At 41.9% G+C, this 20,666-nt stretch overlaps 1 protein-coding gene across 1 annotated transcript in view; it reads left to right on the top strand.

The window, feature by feature from the left end:
• IARS1 (isoleucyl-tRNA synthetase 1) overlaps positions 1-20,666 on the top strand; it is a 645,156-nt gene that overhangs the window by 189,854 nt on the left and 434,636 nt on the right. Inside the window, exons 10-11 of the mRNA XM_085624880.1 lie at positions 14,139-14,234; positions 15,145-15,267. Coding sequence (XP_085481006.1) covers positions 14,139-14,234; positions 15,145-15,267 — 219 coding nt within the window. The remainder of the gene's footprint in view (positions 1-14,138; positions 14,235-15,144; positions 15,268-20,666) is intronic.

Below are 20,666 nucleotides of genomic sequence, written 5' to 3'. Positions count from 1 at the left end.
GGAGGACCCGCATGTCTTCCTGCACATACCCTGAGGCATCACACCGCAGGACCGCTCCCTTCTCGGCAAAGAACCCCTGTCTCATCATGCTCACGCTGAGGCACAGCTCTCCTTCTCACGACAGGACGGTGCCTCATTTTTGCACACTCAGACTTCGTGGCATTGCACTCCGATCTGCTCCCATTTCGCCGTGTAGGTGGCACGAGTGGGCTAGACATGCTTGTTAGTCGCAATACTCGCGGGGGGTCGTGCGGGGGGGGGTTTAGAAAATGAAGTAAAAGAAGACTTACCACCCTCTGCTACTGGGCCTGCGTTGGCTCCTTCAACGTCTTCTGCGTGGAGTGGCAGCCCCTCGCTCTCAGCCAATCCAGACGCTGCTCCAGCGGCGCCAGGATTGGCTTGAGCAGGGACTGTGCCCGCCCATAGGAGACCGCGAGCTGCAGCCACTGGAAACTAGCAACCCTCACCCTCGCTCTTGCTCGCTCGACGCTCACTGGCACTGCAGGCTAGTACTAGAGCGCATGTTCGGGCTGGTCAGAAAAATGACCAGCCCAAACCTGAACATGCGCACTGCCTGCTGTCAGTCAAACATGCAAACCCAACCCTGCAGTGCTGCCCCACCCCCTTCAGCGTCCTGACAGACTTGGGCGTGGCCTGGCGACTGGCCGGCCTGATTTCGAGTTCGGTCAGGACGGTGAACGGGTGAAGTGTTAACGAGAAAGAATGTGGCCATGCTGTGGGCATGTGCATTAGTGGGGCAACGCCCCAACGCCCCCAATGGACGCACAATTGTAAATGAGTAAATCCCAGCGCATTCCCTCCCACCCCACTGGGCAGGAAATCCAAGTGGCTGGATACCATTGGGAAGATGCTTTTCTCTTCCACCAGCCTTCCACTGCGATCAGTGAGCACTGCGTGCCTCTTGGGCCAATACTGCCGCACTGTGTGGGACTCAGTTGTGCTAGTGCTGCCTATGGTCTCGAAGGAGGCCTGAACCATTCTGAAGCAGGCTATTCTGAAGCAGGCTATCGTTGATGGCAGGGAAGCAGCGAAGCGTGGCTAAGGTCAACTGGTTTTTTGGGGGATTCCCAGGCATCCTTTATGGACATGCCCGTCAATGGCATTCTCACGTTAGGCGACCAAGCCAGTTCACCACTTGAGTGCTTCAAGGAGAGTACGGTCACCATCCGATCATTGGCGCACGCCATGGCCCTACACTAGCCACACTCTTCCATTTCTTCCTTCCGTGGCTACAGTACGGGTAACCAGCTATGTCCTTTTCAGCAGAGCCACCACGACGAACAGGCTTCCCAGCCTTTTCATGGCTGTGGATTTGGTCTCCAGTCCAAAGGAAGCAAGGTCGGATATTTGGTCAGTCTGCCCCCCCTTCCCGCAACCCCCCCTCTCCCCCCCCCCCCCCCCCTTGATGCCTCTAAACCACATTAGTGTGCCCGCTCATCAACATGAGGCAGGGTCAGGCACCACCTGCCCTAATGGCTAGCCATAACTTTGGACAAGTGGTATGCTCCAAATTGTCCGGAATGGGTTACTTATTGCCTTCCTCTTCTAAAAACCCAACAGCCTCTGCCACTGTTCTCAGTTCAGCTGACTGAGGACCACGTCTCCTTGTTGCACCAGGAAGTGCAGGGTCTTTGGGCCAAAGGGGCTATCAAGATGGTGGCAGCACAATCGTTAATGAATGTGTCCCCCTGGGCACTCAAGTGATCTCCGCTTGGAGATGCAAGTAGTGCGCGCTACAACAGTAGGTTAAGATAGAAGTTCAAGTGTTTTGTAGGATTTAAATAAAGTTTTTGTTGGTGCTCCTGGGGCGACGTATCGGTCAAAAACATCATATGAAAATAAGAAAAGCGGCATCACAATCGTTAATTAATGTGTCCCCCTGGGCACTCAAGTGATCTCCGCTTGGCGATGCAAGTTTTGAAACAGGTTCAATCAGGCGATGTATATTGTTTGATCATGAAGTTTTATTCGTTGCACTTCAAAGTATTCATTTATTCCTTTATTCCTTCAAGGTTTCGAATTCTGTAAACATCTTTTAAGTTTCAGACATTTATGTCCTGTCCAATGCATTTCGGGTTACATGAACCCTTCGTCAGGGACAAATCTAGAATGCAATTATATAATGAGGAGGCGAGTAAGTATCTTATTTTAAAGAACAAAATAGTTAGGTTATCGAAGTGACGGCAGTGATCTCGTCATTGTAGCAACGTGATCAAAGTGAGGATCGGGTTGTTAATGATCTGTGTTTAGGGGAAGATAATGGGGTTCTCGATATAATAGCGTTATTAGTATCTTGCCGGTTTTCTAGGTGAATAACGCGATATCATCAATGTTTTTTGCGGAGTGCGTGTGGTGAAGTGAACATGGATTCCCGTATAAATATCCGTGAGGTAGTGTTGTTAGTATTATTGCTATGGTCGATGTGGTTAATTAAAGCGACAACTTACATATGCTGTATTTATTGAGTAAGAGACACGTTGTTCGAAAGTCTGTAAAAAAAGTATATATGTATTGTTTAGTCCCAAGAAATGCTCTCCTGTCTTAAGCTGTTATATTTGTGGCTAGGTGAGAGCTGTGAGAAGATCACTTACTTAAAATTCATGTTGACGGGTGTCTGCTTCTCCGTGCATCGGTGTGGTTAGCGGCGTTTGTGAGCACTTGTGATAAATAACGGACTAATGTGTTAATTCGCTTACGTGAGCGATGAGTGAAACGCTACCCTGGTGTATTAGCAGGTATTTTTGGTGGCCATATTGGATTTCAACGCGAGTGAAGTGTGTTAGTATGTCTCATGTTAATAGGGTATTTTACAACGAATTGTGAAGTAAAGGACGGGTCAAAAATGATAATGATCATATGATGATCGTATTGTAATAACACAACGGTTTACAAGAATAAAACATGTGATAAACAATAATAAATAATAAAATTAAAATTAAATTGAGGTAAAGCATGAATCTATATGGATTATCAGCATGCACATAAGCCAGTGAGATATCAAAGTGTAGATATAACTGTGAATAAGAATATAAATGAACAATACGGACTGGAAAATTTTGAATCACAAGTGATACAAAGTACAAATGTTTTGGCTGTATTTATAAGTAACATTGATATTCCATACTGTCATTAAGACCATGTGGTTTCAAGGAATCCATCTTTTAATCCAGTAGTTTTCGCGTTGCAGTAAATGCTCATTATTATCTCTGCCTTCTTTTCTTATCGCGGTTTCCAGAATTAAGAATTTCAATTGACTGATGTTGTGATGATTTTCAAGGAAATGGATGGCAATGTTGGATTTAATGTTGCGTGTACGGATGTTAGATTTGTGTTCATTAATTCTTGTTTTAATTTTTCGTTCGGTTTTTCCGATGTAAACTTGGCCACACGGACATTTTAGTAGATATATCACATTAGCTGTGTCGCAAGTAGCTGTGACTTGTAGTTTGATTTGATATCCTTTACGTGGATGTGTGATAAATGGTCCTTGAATGATGTTGTTACAATTATTGCAGTTATGGCATGGTTGTGTTCCTTTGAATGCTTTGCATATCCTCTCATCTTTGGTTTTTAGTAGTTCACCCAAATTTTTACTTCTCGTGAACGCCAAAATTGGAAGTTCATTGAATAGGTTGTTGAAGTCTTGTTCCTGTTTTAAAATTGGCCAATGTCTTTTAATGATGTTTTTAAAATTGTTGCTAACTGTAGAATATTTGGATACCAGAACATTCTGAGTAGACTTGGAAAAAAGATCATTGCGTGTTTTTTGATGGCAACGTTTAATTGCTTCATCTAGAATTTTGTTAGGGTATCCTCTTTGTTTGAAACGGAAAGACATTTCTTGTATCATTTGGTTTGCCAATTGTGGTTGTGAAACAATTCGTTTTACTCTTAGTATTTGTGAATAGGGCAAATGATTTTTGAGTGGTTCCTGATGAAAGCTGCTGTAATGTAGGATGTTATTGCGGTCTGTTGGTTTTCGGTGCAAATCTGTTTGTAGTTTGTTATCAACCTTAATGATGGTTACATCCAAGTATGAGATGCTTTTTTCTTGTATTTCATAAGAAAATTGTATACGCTCATTGATGCTATTCAGATCATTTAAGGCTTGTATTAATAAGTCTTTTGGTCCATTCCATAGGATGAAAATATCATCAATATAACGTATGAACATTTTGCTATGTATGTTCCATGGGGCTTTGGAAATTATGTTGTCTTCCTCGAATTTCTCCATGAACAGATTGGCATACGCTGCCGCAGCACAATTGCCCATGGAAGTGCCGGTCATTTGAAGGAACCATTCTTCTTTCCATTTGAAATAACTCTGGAATAGGGTGAAGTGTAGTAATTCCATAAGAAAAAGTTGCATGTCACCATTGAGGTTGGAGTGTGTTAAAGTGTGTTCGATGGCTTCAATGCAGAGGTTATGTGGAATCGAAGTATAAAGTGTCTTGACGTCTACAGTACATAATAGGATGAATTCATCAGCATTGATATGTATTTCGTTGAATTTTGATAGAAAGTCTGTGGTGTCTCTGATGTATGTTTTCATCTTAGCAACACTTGGTTGAAGATATTTACCAAGGAATTGGCCAATGGGTTCGTGAAGGCTTCCACGTGTAGATACGATTGGTCTGAATGGGGGGTTGTGAAGGGGGTTGTGAAGGTCTTTGTGGATTTTTGGTACCATATACAGTGTAGGGCTTTTGGGATTGTTTTGTATCAGGAACTTGGCAGTTTTGTCATTGATGGTGCCATTGTTGTGTGCTTTTTCAACAATTGTTTTGAGCAGGTTCATGAACGAGTCTGTAGGGTTGCTATTTCATTTAATGTAGGTGGTTTGGTCCATGACATGTTTAGCTACTTCATTTTCATAATGTGAAGTATCGAGAATCACAATAGCTCCCCCTTTGTCAGCTTTTGTGCAAGTTATGTTAGGGTTGTTAGCTAACTTTCTGAGAATTCCAAATTCTTTTTGTGTCAAATTACCTTTTCTTGTTTTATCATAATTAATCTTCGTCAATTCGGATTGTACTAGGTTTTCAAAGGTATCTAGTGTTTTGTGGCTGATAGGTGCCATATATGTGCTGTGGGTTTTTAAACCTAGAAGTTGATCCGGTTCTTCTGATCTTTGGTTTGACAACACGTTGTCAAAGAAATGTCGTAATCTAAGTTTCCTCATGAACTTAAAAAGACTGATTTCTAATTCTAGTTGGTTTGTCGTTGATGTCGGGACATAAGAAGTACCTTTTTGAAGTAGTTTGAGTTCATTGTCATCAAGAATTTGTTCCGATATGTTAATGACTAAGTTTGTTGTGTCTGTTTCTTGCCTTTGTCCTTCTTTGTTGTGGCGGTGGTACTCCTGGTGAATGGTGTTCCTTTGTCTTTTTCCCCTCCGGGGTCGTCTTTCTGTCTGTCCTGTTTCTAAAAAAGGCTCCACTGGTGTTGATTTAGGTTTACTTGTGGTTGATGTTGAAGGTTCTTGATGAGTTGTATGATGTTTTGATACTGATGACTGTCTTGATCCATGAGTTGTTTCATATCTTTGAGGTCTTGGTTTGCTAGACATTTCACTACCAGATGATGATGTGTCTGTTTCTTGATGGTAAGGTTTGTTTTGTCTTCTGCGAGCATATACTTCAGCCCACCTATATACCTCGCCTAATTTGTAGTCGACGGTGTCCCGTCGAAACTTTCGGATCTTTTTTTCATTTACCTCTTGCGAGTGTTTGGTTAATAGTTCGTTGATGTCTTCTAGAACCTTGGTCCATTCATCTGTTGACATTGAGTTGGTTAATTCATTGGTAACTGTAACTATTTCCTTCGATAGTTCTTCAAGGATGCTGGAGAGCTCTTCAATAATTAATAAGATGAGATCAAGTGAACATTTATTTAGTATAGCATACCAACGGTCTTTGAATTTTTGAGCATTCTTACATAACGATGGTTTGAGGGGAATACGCAGTCCCCTAGGTATTCTTTGTGCCCGATGGTATTTAATTAACGTGCTGGCGTTGATTAATTTCACGTTTTGAAAGATATAATAGTTGTTTTATGTTTTGTTCCTTGTTTCGATTTGTGCTAGATTGTGTGGTCTCCTCATGTATAAGTGCATAGATTCTGCTTGCTTCATCTTCAGCAAAGGTAAATGTATCGGCCCTGAGGTCAGTGATATTTGAAATTTCATCATATGCCTTTTTTGTTTTTTTTTCTTTGGATGTGTGCTGCGCACAATTGGCCGAGAAAATCGTATGGATAAGTAGTAAGTAGTGCGCGCTACAACAGTAGGTTAAGATAGAAGTTCAAGTGTTTTGTAGGATTTAAATAAAGTTTTTGTTGGTGCTCCTGGGGCGACGTATCGGTCAAAAACATCATATGAAAATAAGAAAAGCGGCATCACAATCGTTAATTAATGTGTCCCCCTGGGCACTCAAGTGATCTCCGCTTGGAGATGCAAGTTTTGAAACAGGTTCAATCAGGCGATGTATATTGTTTGATCATGAAGTTTTATTCCTTGCACTTCAAAGTATTCATTTTTTCCTTTATTCCTTCAAGGTTTCGAATTCTGTAAACATCTTTTAAGTTTCAGACATTTATGTCCTGTCCAATGCATTTCGGGTTACATGAACCCTTCGTCAGAGACAAATCTAGAATGCAATTATATAATGAGGAGGCGAGTAAGCTAGGTTATCGAAGTGACGGCAGTGATCTCGTCATTGTAGCAACGTGATCAAAGTGAGGATCGGGTTGTTAATGATCTGTGTTTGGGGGAAGATAATGGGGTTCTCGATATAATAGTGTTATTAGTATCTTGCCGGTTTTCATGGTGAATAACGCGGTATCATCAATGTTTTTTGCGGAGTGCGTGTGGTGAAGTGAACATGGATTTCACAACCACAATTGGCAAACCAAAGGATACAAGAAATGTCTCTCCGTTTCAAACAAAGAGGATACCCTAACAAAATTCTATATGAAGCAATTAAACTTGAACTTCTATCTTAACCTACTGTTGTAGTGCGCACTACTTACTAGCTATCAAGATGGTGCCAGCCTCAGAAGTAGGTTGTGGGTGCTATTCCCACTACTTCTTGGTGCCAAAGAAGGATGGAGGCCTCCTTAGATCTGCACCCTCTCAATGTCTTCCTGAGGAAGGAGGATTTCAAGATGCTAACACTTGCTCAGGTCCTGTCTGCTCTAGAACGTGGAGACTGGATTGTAGCATTGGACCTGCAGGACGCCTATTTTCATATCCCCATCCTGAAAGCCCATCAGTGTTACCTGCGGTTCACAGTGGGACTGGAGTATTTCCAGTTTGCTGTGCTCCCTTTTGCTCTCACCAGTGCCATCCGGGTGTTTACAAAAGTGATGATGGTGGTTGCTGCACACTTGCGGAGGTCAGAGTTCCAGTCTTTGCCTGCCTCGACGACTGACTGCTGAAGGTGGGCTCGCCAAAGGCAGTCTTTACACACCCCCAGACTACAGCAGACCTCCTTCATTCCTTGTGGTTCACTATCCACATGGCAAAGTGACACCTGACACCTGACTCCTTCTCAGAGGCTCCCTTTCATTTGAGCCATTCTGGACACGGTGCAATTCTGTGCCTGTCCTCTGGAGCGGGGAGTCCAGGACATTCTGGCTATGATACCGCTATTTCAACCTCAATCATGGATTTTGGTGAGACTGACTCTGAGACTGCGGGATCTGATGGGCTCCTGCATCCTTGTGGTGAAGCACGCTCATTGGCATATCTAGGCTCTATAGTGGGATCTGAAGTCCAAGTGGGTGCAACACCAAGGCACTCTTTTGGATCTGATCCAGAACACGAAAGAGACTGCGAAAGACCTGCAGTGGTGACGAATGGGTCGTAATTGGGTCAGCAGCAGACCCCTCTTCCTTTCACCCCCCTGAGCTGACAGTGGTGACCGATGCAGCGCTTCCGGGATGGGGCAGCCACCTGGGGGAGGTGGGGATTAGAGGTCCCTGGTCTCTGGCGGGGACTCGGCCCCACATCAGTCTTCTGGAGCTGAGGACAATTTGCTTGCCATCAAAAGCTTTCCTGCCCTTCATAAAAGGGAAGTTGTCTAGGTGTTCATGGACGACACTACCCCCATGTGGTATTGTAAGAAGCAGGACGGAGTGGGGTCCTGGACCTTATGCCTGGAGGCTCTCCACATGGGGGCATGGCTGGATTGTCAGGACATTTTCCTGTACGTGAAGCACCTGGCGTGATCTCTAAACTCGAGGCAGACGAACTCAGTCGGCGATACCTCATGGACCACGAATGAGGTCTGCACCCAGAGGAGCCTCAAGGTCTCTTTTTGGATATGAGAGAGTCTTGGCTAGATGTGTTATTCACTGCTGAGAACGTACAATGTCTGCACTTTGCGGGCTGGAGTTTCCAAAGCTGCTCTTGCTTATGGACACATAGCGACTACACTGGAATATGGCACTTTTATACGCCTTCCTACCTCTCCTCTTCAGAGTACTGAAAAAGATAAGTACCGACCGGGCCCATGTCATCCTGGTGGCTGGGGACTGGGTGAGGAGAGAATGGTATCCAGAACTCCTGGGCATGTGCATCTGTCCTCCGATCCGGCTTCCCCTTTGGGAGGATATCCTGTCACAACCGCAGGGGAGAGTTCTGCATCTGAACTTGCACACTCTTCACCTTCATCCTGGGAGATTGAGTAGTGGCAGTGGAGGGTCTTCGACCTTTCTCCTGAAGTTTGTGAGTTCATCATGGCAGCCAGGTGCTCATCAACTTAAACTTTATATGACTGTCGTTAGGGCACGTTTGTGGCTTGGTGTGCTGAGAAACACGCTGACCCACTTTCTGCACCCTTGTCTGAAGTGCTGTTTGTTTTGTCCTTATCCAGGCAGGGACTTTCTCTGGTCACAGGTAACGGGGACCTTTCGTCCATCTTTGCTTTTTTGTGGTTGCTGGACTGTCCCTCCCTGTTTAAGCCACCTGTTGTGACACTTTTTCTGATACGTCTTCAGCACGTTTCTTCCCAAACCTGTTGTGCTCCCCAATGGGTTCTTAATTTAGTTTTAAATTATTTGATGTGCTCCCCCTTTGATTCCATAAGTAGCTGCCCTCTAAGACTTCTGACGATCAAGACAGTCTTGTGGGTGGCCATCACATCAGCCATGAGGGTTAGCCAGCTACAAGCTCTTTCTGTTCACCCTCCGTACACCAGCTTATTCCCAGACAAACTGCCTCTTTTCTACTGAAGCAGGTGACCACTTTCCACATCGGCGAAATCGTCACTTTATCATCTTTCTTTGCTCCACCGCCTGGATCCTAAGAGGGCAGTCATTCTATATCACTCTCAACAAAGAGCACTGGGTGGGTGATCAGCACTTTGTAGGGTTTACTGGAACAATAACGGTAACGTAGTTCAGAAACTGACCAGCTCCAGGTGGTTTGTACACTGCATAAATATCTGCTACATATTAGCCAAGAAGTGACCCCCCTGAGGTATTGGGAGCTTATTCCACTAGAGCCAACACTACTGCGTTAGCTTGTGGAGTTCCTGTCCTGGACATCTATCAGGCTGCTTTGTGGGCACACATTTACCAAACACTACTACTTTGCCTTTTCAGCCCACCAGGATTTTTTGGTCTGAGCCAGCCCCCCTACCCCCATTAACCCCACCTGAGGCAGTCTCTGTATACCTGTGCTAAACCATGTCCTAAAGGACCAGCTGGTTCTGGAATCATTAGTATTGCAATTTGTCTCCAGTACACGCTCAGCTGACCCTGGGTTATCACCATTCCAGTGGCATTTGAATGAGCATCTCATGCTCCGGATGGGCTGAATCAGATTCTGATGCTCATATAGGAAATAAGAACATTACTAAAACACTAAGTGGTATGACTTGCGCTTACTAGTTGATCTGGATGTTTTTTTTTTTTTTTCGAGTTTTTTTCAAATTCTTATTCTTCATTGTTTTATTTTTTATTTTACAGAGTTTAATATAGCGCAAACTTGACCCGTATCGGGTATCAGAGCGCTTTACATAGCACCAGTTGCGTTTACATGAGGACACATTAATTATAATTTTTTTTGTTAGGCACGGGGAGATTAAGTGATTTGCCCAGAATCACAGGATGTTCAGCGTCGTTGCAGAGACTCGAACCCAGTTTCTCCAGATTCGAGGTCGACCACCCTAGCTGTTAAGCCTACTTCTCTCCACTTGTTGAATGGCCTTTGATGTGGTTTACAGGCGGGGGTTGTTAAGGTTCCAAGTATGAATGCAAGTCCAAGTCTAACAGCCCTAAGGGGTGAAATCAACTACTGGTTTCCAGGCCAAACTTGCTCTGTTGCTGTGGAGCACTGATGGTGGGTCAAACCTCAGTCCTTAGCCGGTGTCCGTTTGACTGATTATACAATCGTGCTGAAGTGGGGCTCCATTGCTTCCTCGTCTGCAGTTTATTAGTACTCAACAGGGTCCTACCATGGGACACACCAAACTGACCACAGGAATGGGTTGTATAGAACCACAATTTAAGGAGTACTTCAATTATGTGGCTGATATTGCACTTGTTAACTTCAACCGTCCGCGCCAAGACAGTAGCAGCATTCAGAGACTTGCTATCAGGCTGAGTGTTTCACGATGTATGGCAAGACACACACCATCTAGACAGTGAATTTTCATTTTATTGCCCCATGAATATGTTGCAGGCAAGGTTAGATACATTAATGATTAGTACAAGATAGTTAAGAGCGGCTACCAACGTAGAGTATTTGTATTGGACCCTCTCAGACCATAATCCGCTCTAACTGATGGTGAGATGGAGTAGCCAATGTATCTTTTTTCCGTCATGGTGCCTACATGTACATGTAATGGCACTTCAGCATTTGGTCCTTAGGGAGACTATAAGGGGCACCATTAAGCATTATTTTGGTCAGAAGCCTGGCTCTCTGACCACACTGTTGCATTATGTAGTATTTATATATTAATAATGGATGGAAAAAAATTGGCCTGTTTTGTCTGTTGAGGTAGGGCCTGTATTTGGATAACGATAGCCCACCTCCAAAACAATTCTTTGATTTGATTTATGGAAAAGAAGTGTTCTGCGGTCCCCTCATGTAGGGGGGAATATTCTACATTCTTGACTTAAGTGAAGATGCCTACGGTGCAGAAATAGGATTAGAAGTAAGTAACAACATTTCCTTCTTCCTTTTCTTTGGTATTGGTGAACTAATCAAACATCATTTCTGTGTTGTGTCTAGAAACGCTTATGTACCTCTTTAGCTGCTTAGCATTCATTCAAAATATATGTTTGTCCTCTTCTAGTTCTCTTCACGACAAGCAGGGTAGAATATGACAAATGGTAGCTTTCAATGTGAGCATCAGTGATTTATTTTAACTGGTGAGACAAAGATAGTAGCAATTAGTCTTAATTAGGATTCAAGGATTTCATTAACCTTCCAACACCCTCCCTTGGATCTATCCTTCCCTTGCCCTGGACACCATTAGTGAACACTTAGTATAAAGTTTAAATCTCCATTTTAAATTACTTTCTGAAATGTTTGATTATTTACTTCTATTTATTTCTAGATTTTATTTAGCAAAAATACTATTAACAAGGCACAGTTAGATATTTTGGGCTTATATTTGGTGTAAGTAACATCTCAACAATGTAGAAACATCTTGTTCCATTTTCATAAATAAATCTGTTTTCCGACTGTCCTTGCCTATCCGGAAGATCTGTCATGCTTTCTGATTCACACTCCTGCAGAGTGCCTGCTGCAAGACACTGATTTATCTGCAGGCAAGGCCAGCTCTGCATGTAATCCTTCTGAGACCATTAATGTTATATTGGATGAATGAATAAAGATAGAGTAGGGCATCCCGGCGCTGATGCGGATACTGATCGCATATGAGTTAAGTGAAGAGAAGAGGCTGAGTTTTAAGACGTTTCCGATAGACACTGTAAGTTTGCTGGCCAAGCAGTGAGAGGGAAGGCTACTGGTGCCCTTGGCAGTAGTAACTGAAAAGGTGTAGCTCTTAGTACATGACTGTTTGAATCTTCATGCAGAGAAGAATATGAATACTAGGGGATCGATGGGTGTGAGCAGTATTGTAGAAGGCAGAAAGGGCCTGATTTAGAGTTTGATGGACGAATTACTCTGTCACACAAGTGACAGCTATCCCGTCCACAGTATTAGAAGTGCATTATATCCTATGGCACTTGTAATAAGGCAGACCAAAAAGACTGCTGTACTGCAAAGGCACAGAGACTAAGTGTGTGATCAGGCAGTCAATGAAGCGGTTTCAAATAAGGTGAAATGTGAGAGCTGCGGTACAAACCAAGAATCGGACTGACCGCTGCAATCTGGATGCTTTGGAGTCTAATCGTAGAATACCCTGAGAGTTCCAGTTATGCGGAGTTATAGTAGTCCAGGAAAGCAATGATTTGAGGCTGTACTACAGATGTTTGGATGTTAGCGAAGGAATAGAGAACTTACAAAGCATTTGCAGCAGGAGGAAGCATGTGGTGCTCATATGAGAAATTAGCAGGTGATTCATGAGCATACCAGCATGTGAGCAGAACTAGTGGGGACCTGGTGGTGGGAGGGCAATTCCCAGGGCAACCAAGGTGAAGTTTTGCCAGATAAAAAGACTGTTTAAGCCAAATTTAGGTCTAAATAGTTGGAACTCATCCAGGAAGAAATAGTCCTGAATGTTCCTGAGTGTTCGCTTGCTGTGACTGATGCCTCGCCCTTCCACCGTCTCCTGACAGTCTAAGCACATGGAAATAGGACTTCTTTAGTTCATAATGATCACTCCGGAATTAGAGGAGCGCAGCTGCATTATGACAAAACTGTAGTCCATTTTCACCAGTTTCAATGTTGATAATTTACAGTATATGGCTTCCTCTTACTACCTTGTACCCTACTGAGGTATTTCTTTAAAGGTGATTCTTTAGATCTGTGGTTCTTAACCTGTGGTCTGGGGACCAATGGGGGTCAATGAAACCTACTTAAGGGTTTGCACCTTTTTAGACAAATAAATATTAACAGATTGATAACGTGTAAATAAAGAAGCAAAATGTAAAAGTAATACATTTAAAAGTTCTGTAAATGTGAGGGAATCTGAAATTGGAGACTGAATATTAAGTTAGTATATTCAGATTGATTCATGGGAGCAGCATAAATGCTTTGAACAAGATATAGTATGGCTGTGGATGCTAGGTAGCCTCAACTTGATTTAAAATAGCTCTACCCTTCTCATATTTTTTTTATATTACTGAATTTAATAAAATATTTTATAATTTGTGTATTTGTTTCATGGATGCTTGTTTTTTGTTTTTTGTGCATTGCTTTTTGGTTCAGTTCATTAAAATGGCTTAGTCCAGGGTTCCCAGATTCCAATAATGATCCAGTTGGTGTCCCCTGATTCCAGTAATAGTTAAGCGGGTGTCCACAGAAGTCAAAAGGTTAAGACTCACTGCTTTAGATTCATGTCTCAGCCAGCTGCTCCCTGGCTGTTACGTTGACAAGTTGCCGGATCACATTGGGCTTACATATACCCTCCCGCTAAAACTACATCCAGTGTCCTGTATGTTGTAGTGTTGTTCTCCCCTGTGTACCCTGCCCTGCATCATGGGAACATGTCTTCTTGGACTCTCCTCCTAGGACAAAATGAGGTCTGTACCCAATATCCCCACATCATCTGTTTTAAGCCTTAGTACGTCCAAAACATCCTAGGTGAGAATGATCAATCTATTACCCAACATCTCCAGCAATTAAAGAACCATTGTTGCTAAGTTGACTTTGGCTGTTCCAGCAGTCTGTGAGCAGATCATGTCACATTCTCACTTTATCTCCCAAGTGATTCTGTATAACCAGGATAAACTAATATCAACTTAATTTTAAATGCATTTTACTGAGTCATTCAGTTTTGTTCTTTATAGACACTTTAATCAGTATGGTGGTTTTCATAGTTTCAACAGCTGGAACTTTTGATGATGCAGCGATCCATGATCTAGAACGTCCACTTGCTGTGTACTTTGTGTTCTTTCAGGCAATTGTGGGTTTGCACAATTAATTAGACATGTAGCAGAGTCTGTTGTATTGCTCTTTCTAACAGCAGTCTTTTTTGCAGTGTAAAGAAAGTGGTGCCTTTACAATTGTGATTGACAATTATGTGAAGGCGGAAGAAGGTACTGGAGTTGTACACCAGGCTCCTTACTTTGGCGCTGTAAGTATATATTTTTTCAAATATTGATCCTGATGTTCCCATGCTGTTTCCAGCAGTCACTAATATGCTTAATGGGGTTTCTCAAATTAAATGCAAAAGTTAAGAAATTACCAATCAAACTGGGAGACTAGTGTGCTGGAAACCAAGAATGTTCTGAACTTTCTTTTCATGGTGATGGCATTGTAACCCCATTGTGGGAGGGGATGGGGGAAGAAGGGTGGCATCAGAGAAATAGAATCAATTGTAGACAGACTACCACAGATTCATATATAAAGAAAATCCCGATATTGTGCCTGGCTGCAGTTTATTCTCTGTACTTCATGGTTTAACTTGATGCAGTAGACCTTGCTAACTACTCAGTTCTCCCATATTATATTCTTCCACAATTTAGACAACCATGCTGTGCGATTTGGTCCTCTTTTCCACATAATACTGTTTCCCAGAATGATTGTCCTCTCCCTAACTCTCCAGTGACACGGTCACTTTTTACTAGATTTTTGAATCAACAAAATCTTCAAAAGTGTAGCAGAGGGTGCAAATGTGACTGCTGCGACTGGCCCCACTTGGGCGGTCAGCGGCAAAATGTGGTGCCAGATGCTGCAGGTCTCTGAGGATCAGTTAAAATGTACAACTATTGAAAATATTATTCACAAGAGGTACCATCTTTAGTTGAAGTTCTTTGTCTGTTACTTGTTCAGGTGTCCGAATTGTATTAAGATTGCACTATATTTTTGACATAAGACGATTACAGGTGTGTTTCAATATGACCAGCATTACTTTCTAGCAAGGGCAAAATCCCTTTTCTAATGATCATAACAGTATTGTGTGTTATTATTGGTCTATGTTATGCTCTGGTATGTGATTGATCTAAATTATCCCCTACTTAACAGTGGTTTAATTTTCTCTTAAGGATGACTACAGGGTTTGCATGGATTTTAACATCATTAAGAAGGACTCTGTGCCTGTTTGTCCTGTGGATGCATCTGGCTGTTTCACAGCTGAAGTGACTGACTTTGTCGGACAATATGTGAAGGTTGGTATGCTTACAAATGAATTCTAAAAAGTGAAGAGTACCATTTGAGAGAGAAACACACTTCCTTGCTCAAGTGGTTCTGTTGTCTTACATTCATACACCTGCAGCTGTGCAAGGATGAGTATGACAGGAGTGGAAAACGTTTCTATCACTGTTAGGGCATAGCATTAATCTGAATTATCTATATTTGTGTGCTGTGAAATTACCTTCTTGTTGATGTGTGCCTCCTTTGTTTGTGGAGTTCATTTGCCATATGAAGAGATTTGGGGAAAATGGACTCTTGCAAAACACCTAGGACAACAACTTTAAATGTAGTATTGTTTGTCCCTGACTGACCATGCTCCTTCTGCTATCAATATACAGGGGCAAGTTCCAAATCTGGGAATAATAAATTATTTCCTTTAGCTGCACAACACACTGATCAGTCCATCCACAGAGTTATATGCTATTGGCATTAAAACACAAAAATTGCCTAGTTATTTGTCTTCCCCTCTGAAACGTATAATGGGCACATGAGGCATCCTCTTCTGCCTTGTCACATCAAGCATCCATCTATAAGGAACTTTTATTTGATCATGAGGAATTATTTCTTGTCTGTATTCTTGAGCATTTCTAGAAACTTGAGGCCTGTTAAGTACTAGAATAACTAGATATTCATCCATTGTCCAGCACATCATGCCATTTTGGATCTAGATTTAAAGTGGACCCCACATCTTGATTCTTAGTTTTAGCAGCTAGTTAGGAGAACCAGGCATGAACCAGACTGAAGCACGTTGAAGCCCTGTTTTCTCCTCACAACATAGCCCAGTTTCTACTGCAGCGATCCTCTGCATTGCTTTTTGGGTATGCTTATCCATTTATGGGGTCAATCTTATACATGCTTGGTGGTGCCCACATTTGAAACCATGCATAAACTTTGTGTCTCCAGCTATCTAACGTTGAATGTACTGCGTTCAACAATAATTTGTCCTTGATAATGCATTGATTTATAGATCTAAGTTGGACTGCTGTGTCTGTTATATTAACTTTCCATACATTAGGACTTCCACTTGAGTTGTGTTCTGAACTGCGTCCCTTCTAAGCCTTTTAGTGTACCAGCAGACTAGTTAATCATGGGTCCATTATTTAATTGTTTTAACTGATATCTGTTTGAGATCCAATTAATATAGCAAACTAATTGGCATATTGTATTTAGGTGCTCTGTTGATTTTTGACATTAATGAAATCATTGGCACTCTTTTCTCCATTTATTTGTGTCATGTAATGTAAGGTAAGTGCTAGTTAAATGGTGGTAATTGTTTGAGTGCGTTTCCTTTGCTTTAATGGTACCAAAACAAAGATTCTGGTACTGGGTACATAGTGGTATAGAAGAGTCAGTTCCAACTTTTAATGCAATTTAATCTAACCAAAGAATAATTGTGACTAGATGTCTGAGAATCAGGGATATTGCGTTGTGATTTACACAGACCTGACAGAAATATTACATTTCTAACAGTGCAAAGTTAGCTGGATAGAATGACTTTGCTGTCTGCCTGGAATACAGAATCTAATTCAAAGTTCTCCCGCCACATGAGGCGTTTTGTAACTAAACCTAGTGTATATACAGGAGATGACCCACCTTGCACATACCAACGAGAAACCTAGACAATTCGAACATGAACACAAAACCCCAGCAGAGATTGAAATGGCAAATCAAGGAAGCAAATTCCCAGGGGGCAAAGAGATTCACAGGATTACATTGAAATTTAAACTATTTAAGCAAACAAGTGACTGATAGCTGGGAACTCGATATGTAATGACTGGAACGCCATTGTCATTTTCTCTCATCTTTTATGCTTCTCTTAAATTTGAAACCACTTTGGTTTTCCTTGGCCTATTATAACCTCTTGCCCTTATTTTCTCCTTGTTTGCACACACTTATATCTGCAGCTAATATTGAAATGCATAGTATGAGCTTTCTATGTCACTTTTCTGCTGATGCGTTTAGGATTACTCTGCCTTCTGGAAAAACTGCCTGTTCAAAATAAGCCCAAATCCAAAGTAATCAATTATCGATATAGAAGTCCAAGAAGGCCAGTTATCGCTTCAGAGATTCCTAAAAGACATTTCCTTCTGTTCTGATGAATGTATACATTGCATCCTTGGTCATGAAAACAGTCCACTTTTTTAGAAACTGCTAATATTCTATTTTTGCAATTCAAGAAAATACATAACTCTTGTGAGCATTTTTCTCTTAATTTAAATTTTGAAGATCCTTTTGTTTTCCAGGATTCATTTTGTAGGGCCTTTGTTCAGGAGTAGATCACAGATAATATCGCTGGTTCTAGGTACACCCTGTACATGTGTTACTGTGTGAATATGATTTTTGTATTTTTATTACCCAACATCTTATTCCATGAAGGTGGATCCATGACTCCTTAACTTACCAACAAATGATAATTTAGATCTATCTACTGTTTCATTTTTGGAATTGAAAAAGGAATTTTCCCAGTCTGCTAGTATACTTAAGCCCAATAATTGTTGTTGATCATTGAGTTACATCTACGGGATTATTTATCATAAGAGTCTATATTGTCCTTGGGTATTTTTGATTGGGGGTTCTTGCTCCCCAAGCAGTGTTTGAATTGTAGGTATTTCTAATGTCCTCCACAGGTATCCACTTCAAGATCCTAGAAAGAGGAATCTTCCATTTAGGAAGCACTGGCCTAATGTTATTGACCCCGTCATATTCCCTGATGCCCTGATAATCTCATCCTTTTCTATATGGAATGTTTCTACCAAATTGGTTCTTGATGGTCCAAAGCTAAGTCCAGGCCTACTCTTTTATTTAGGAGCATGTATATTTCTATCATATGTGCTAGTAATGGGCTGTATGCCAGAGGCCAGTGGCGTGCATAACCCATTCTTTTGTTACGAATATCACTAACCCATGTTTCTTAAAGAGATTGTTCTGTTCCCTCCTGTATTCCGCATGGTCTATGGTGACCAACAAGTTCTGAAATAACCCCACTCCATTCCCACTCATTCAAAGCCTACAAAGAACAAGAACCTTATGATAGCTGTGTGGGGGGTAAAAGAGGGCAGGGAGTGGAGAGTAAACACTAGCCAGGCACATTTGTTTCTTGGATTTCCTAGTAGTTGTGATCCCCCAATAGATAAGTCTTCTCCTGTAGAGTAGACTCAGGCCACTTAGTAGAACAATGCAGAGCCGGAACTCAGATGCTTGCAATACAGGTAACAATCAAGGGTACGAACATGCACTGTTTACATCTTACCAGCGGTCGGGTAGAGAAGGGCTATAACTAGGCCCCTGGTTAGAAGGGAGATCACTGTTTCGAGCGAACTAAATAATTTCACTGGCCTACAAATTATTGTTGTCTTTGACAGGTGTCCAGAGGCTGGATCTATCCCAGATATTTAACGCTAACGAAGAACTTAAACATGCATATTATTAATCTGAATCAAAATCATTTATCTAGTAAGTGGTTATTTTCAAAATGTAGATATAAACAAGGAAAGGAGTGAAGAGGTTCAATAGGTAGTGGACTTCCCCCTCCTTTATAAATTATGCAAAATCAAACCAAGTCCAACCTTTAGCTACAAAAATGTTACTATCCTTCTTTCTTTAGTATTAGATAAAGCTGGTCAGTTTTTCTAAGTTTGTATTGGAAAAACACACAGTTTTGTTAAAATGACCCTCACCCACCAAAAGGTCCCTTGGCGGCATGCTTCATCACCATGTTCTTCCCGCACCGCTGCGGGATGGGGCGTGCTACGACCGATGACGACGAGGGAGCACTTGTTAGTGAAGTGATGCTATGTGTGATGTGAGAGTGGTAGGGTCTGAGTGGAAATAGTGGGATTAAAAAATACCTGGCTGTGTGGAAACTAAATTTTAATACTCCTTGTAGCTGGTATTATTAAAAGTGGGGAGTGGAGGTTTATGTGCTACGATGGGCTCCTACCTCTCTAGTCTACATGTTTCGAAGTCATCCCCATGACTTCTCTTCAGGGCCAAAAATGTGATCCCTGTACCACTCTGTTAAAAAACAACCTAGTGGTTTAGCCTGCTCAATGTTGCAGTTGTTAGTGTCTATAGATATGCATGCACTGATAAAATACCTAATTGGTATGATCATACAAGTTTTAATTCTGTAAGGATAGAAAAACATGATTCATTACAGTCGTATTGCAATTATTGGACCACATCACCAAATTTGTGAGAGGTCTATTTTGTGATATATTTTTCTCATGTGCGCGACAACTTTTGATTCAAGTGGGTGCCGTGCTGCCCCTGATTGTCACATACAATACATTACAAGACATACCACATAAAACATGAAAAACACACCCTAAATGGTTGGTTTTCATAGCATTAGGAACTATGGCTGTAGATCATTAGCCTCTTATTTGTCACTGTAACCAGAACTAGCGAAAACTCTATGGAATCAAATACAGAAACATAGTGTCATACAGAAAAAGTGTGAGGCAGAATTTACTTACACTAATGTTCCCAAACTATAGCCACATGAGCTTTTTCACGGGAGGGGAGGAGCGCTTGTAGTCACACACTGTAGGAGACAAAATGTGAAGGAAATGGTCAATAACGTTTATTTGAGAATCGATACCCTTGTTATTTTTAGTTGCTTGTTGTCTTCAGGGATCGGTTGTGCTGTAGTCAAGTTATCAAAGCTGCTCGCTCACCCTAGCAATGCCCCCCGTGGCGTAAGTTTTTTTTTAGCTATAAAGAACCACAGATCATAGAAGAGGACGACAAAGGACTCCGAGTGAAATCTACTTTCACCCCTCCCAACACTATGCTACCTGTAGAGCTACTTGCTTTTGAAAAAGTAGTTATGACGGAAATAGAGGACATTAACCCGGACAACTACCACGTCTTCCATAACACAACTAAAGAACAAAAACAAGCCATCAGGGAACTGGCCAACAACGGCAATCTAATCATAAAGCCATCAGATAAGGGAGGACCCATCGTGATCCAAACAGCAAAGGCTTGCGATCAAGAATGCCAACGATAATTACAAGACCACAGGAACTATGAGGTCTTTCCATTTGACCCTACTGAAACACTAAGAGTGTAGATCGCCAACACAGTAGAGGAGGCCCTCGCGCATGACTGGATCTCGGCCAAAGACGGGGAGTTACTCACCAACAAATCACCCAGAATCCCCTATTTTTACACAATCCTTAACATTCATAAATATTTGATCAACGCGCCGGATTGCCCAATTGTGTCAGGCATAAGATCAATTTTGGAACCATTGTCCAGATTTGCTGACGCCTTCCTTCGCCCCTGAATACAAAAGACAAATATGTACCTAAAGGAAACAAAAGACTTATTAAGACTCCTGCAAGATATGGAATTAGTTCTCACAAAG

This window comes from Triturus cristatus, chromosome 9 (genome assembly GCF_964204655.1).
Source record: "Triturus cristatus chromosome 9, aTriCri1.1, whole genome shotgun sequence".
Classification (NCBI taxonomy): Eukaryota; Metazoa; Chordata; class Amphibia; order Caudata; family Salamandridae; genus Triturus; species Triturus cristatus.
This window is presented reverse-complemented; position numbering and strand designations above follow the sequence as displayed.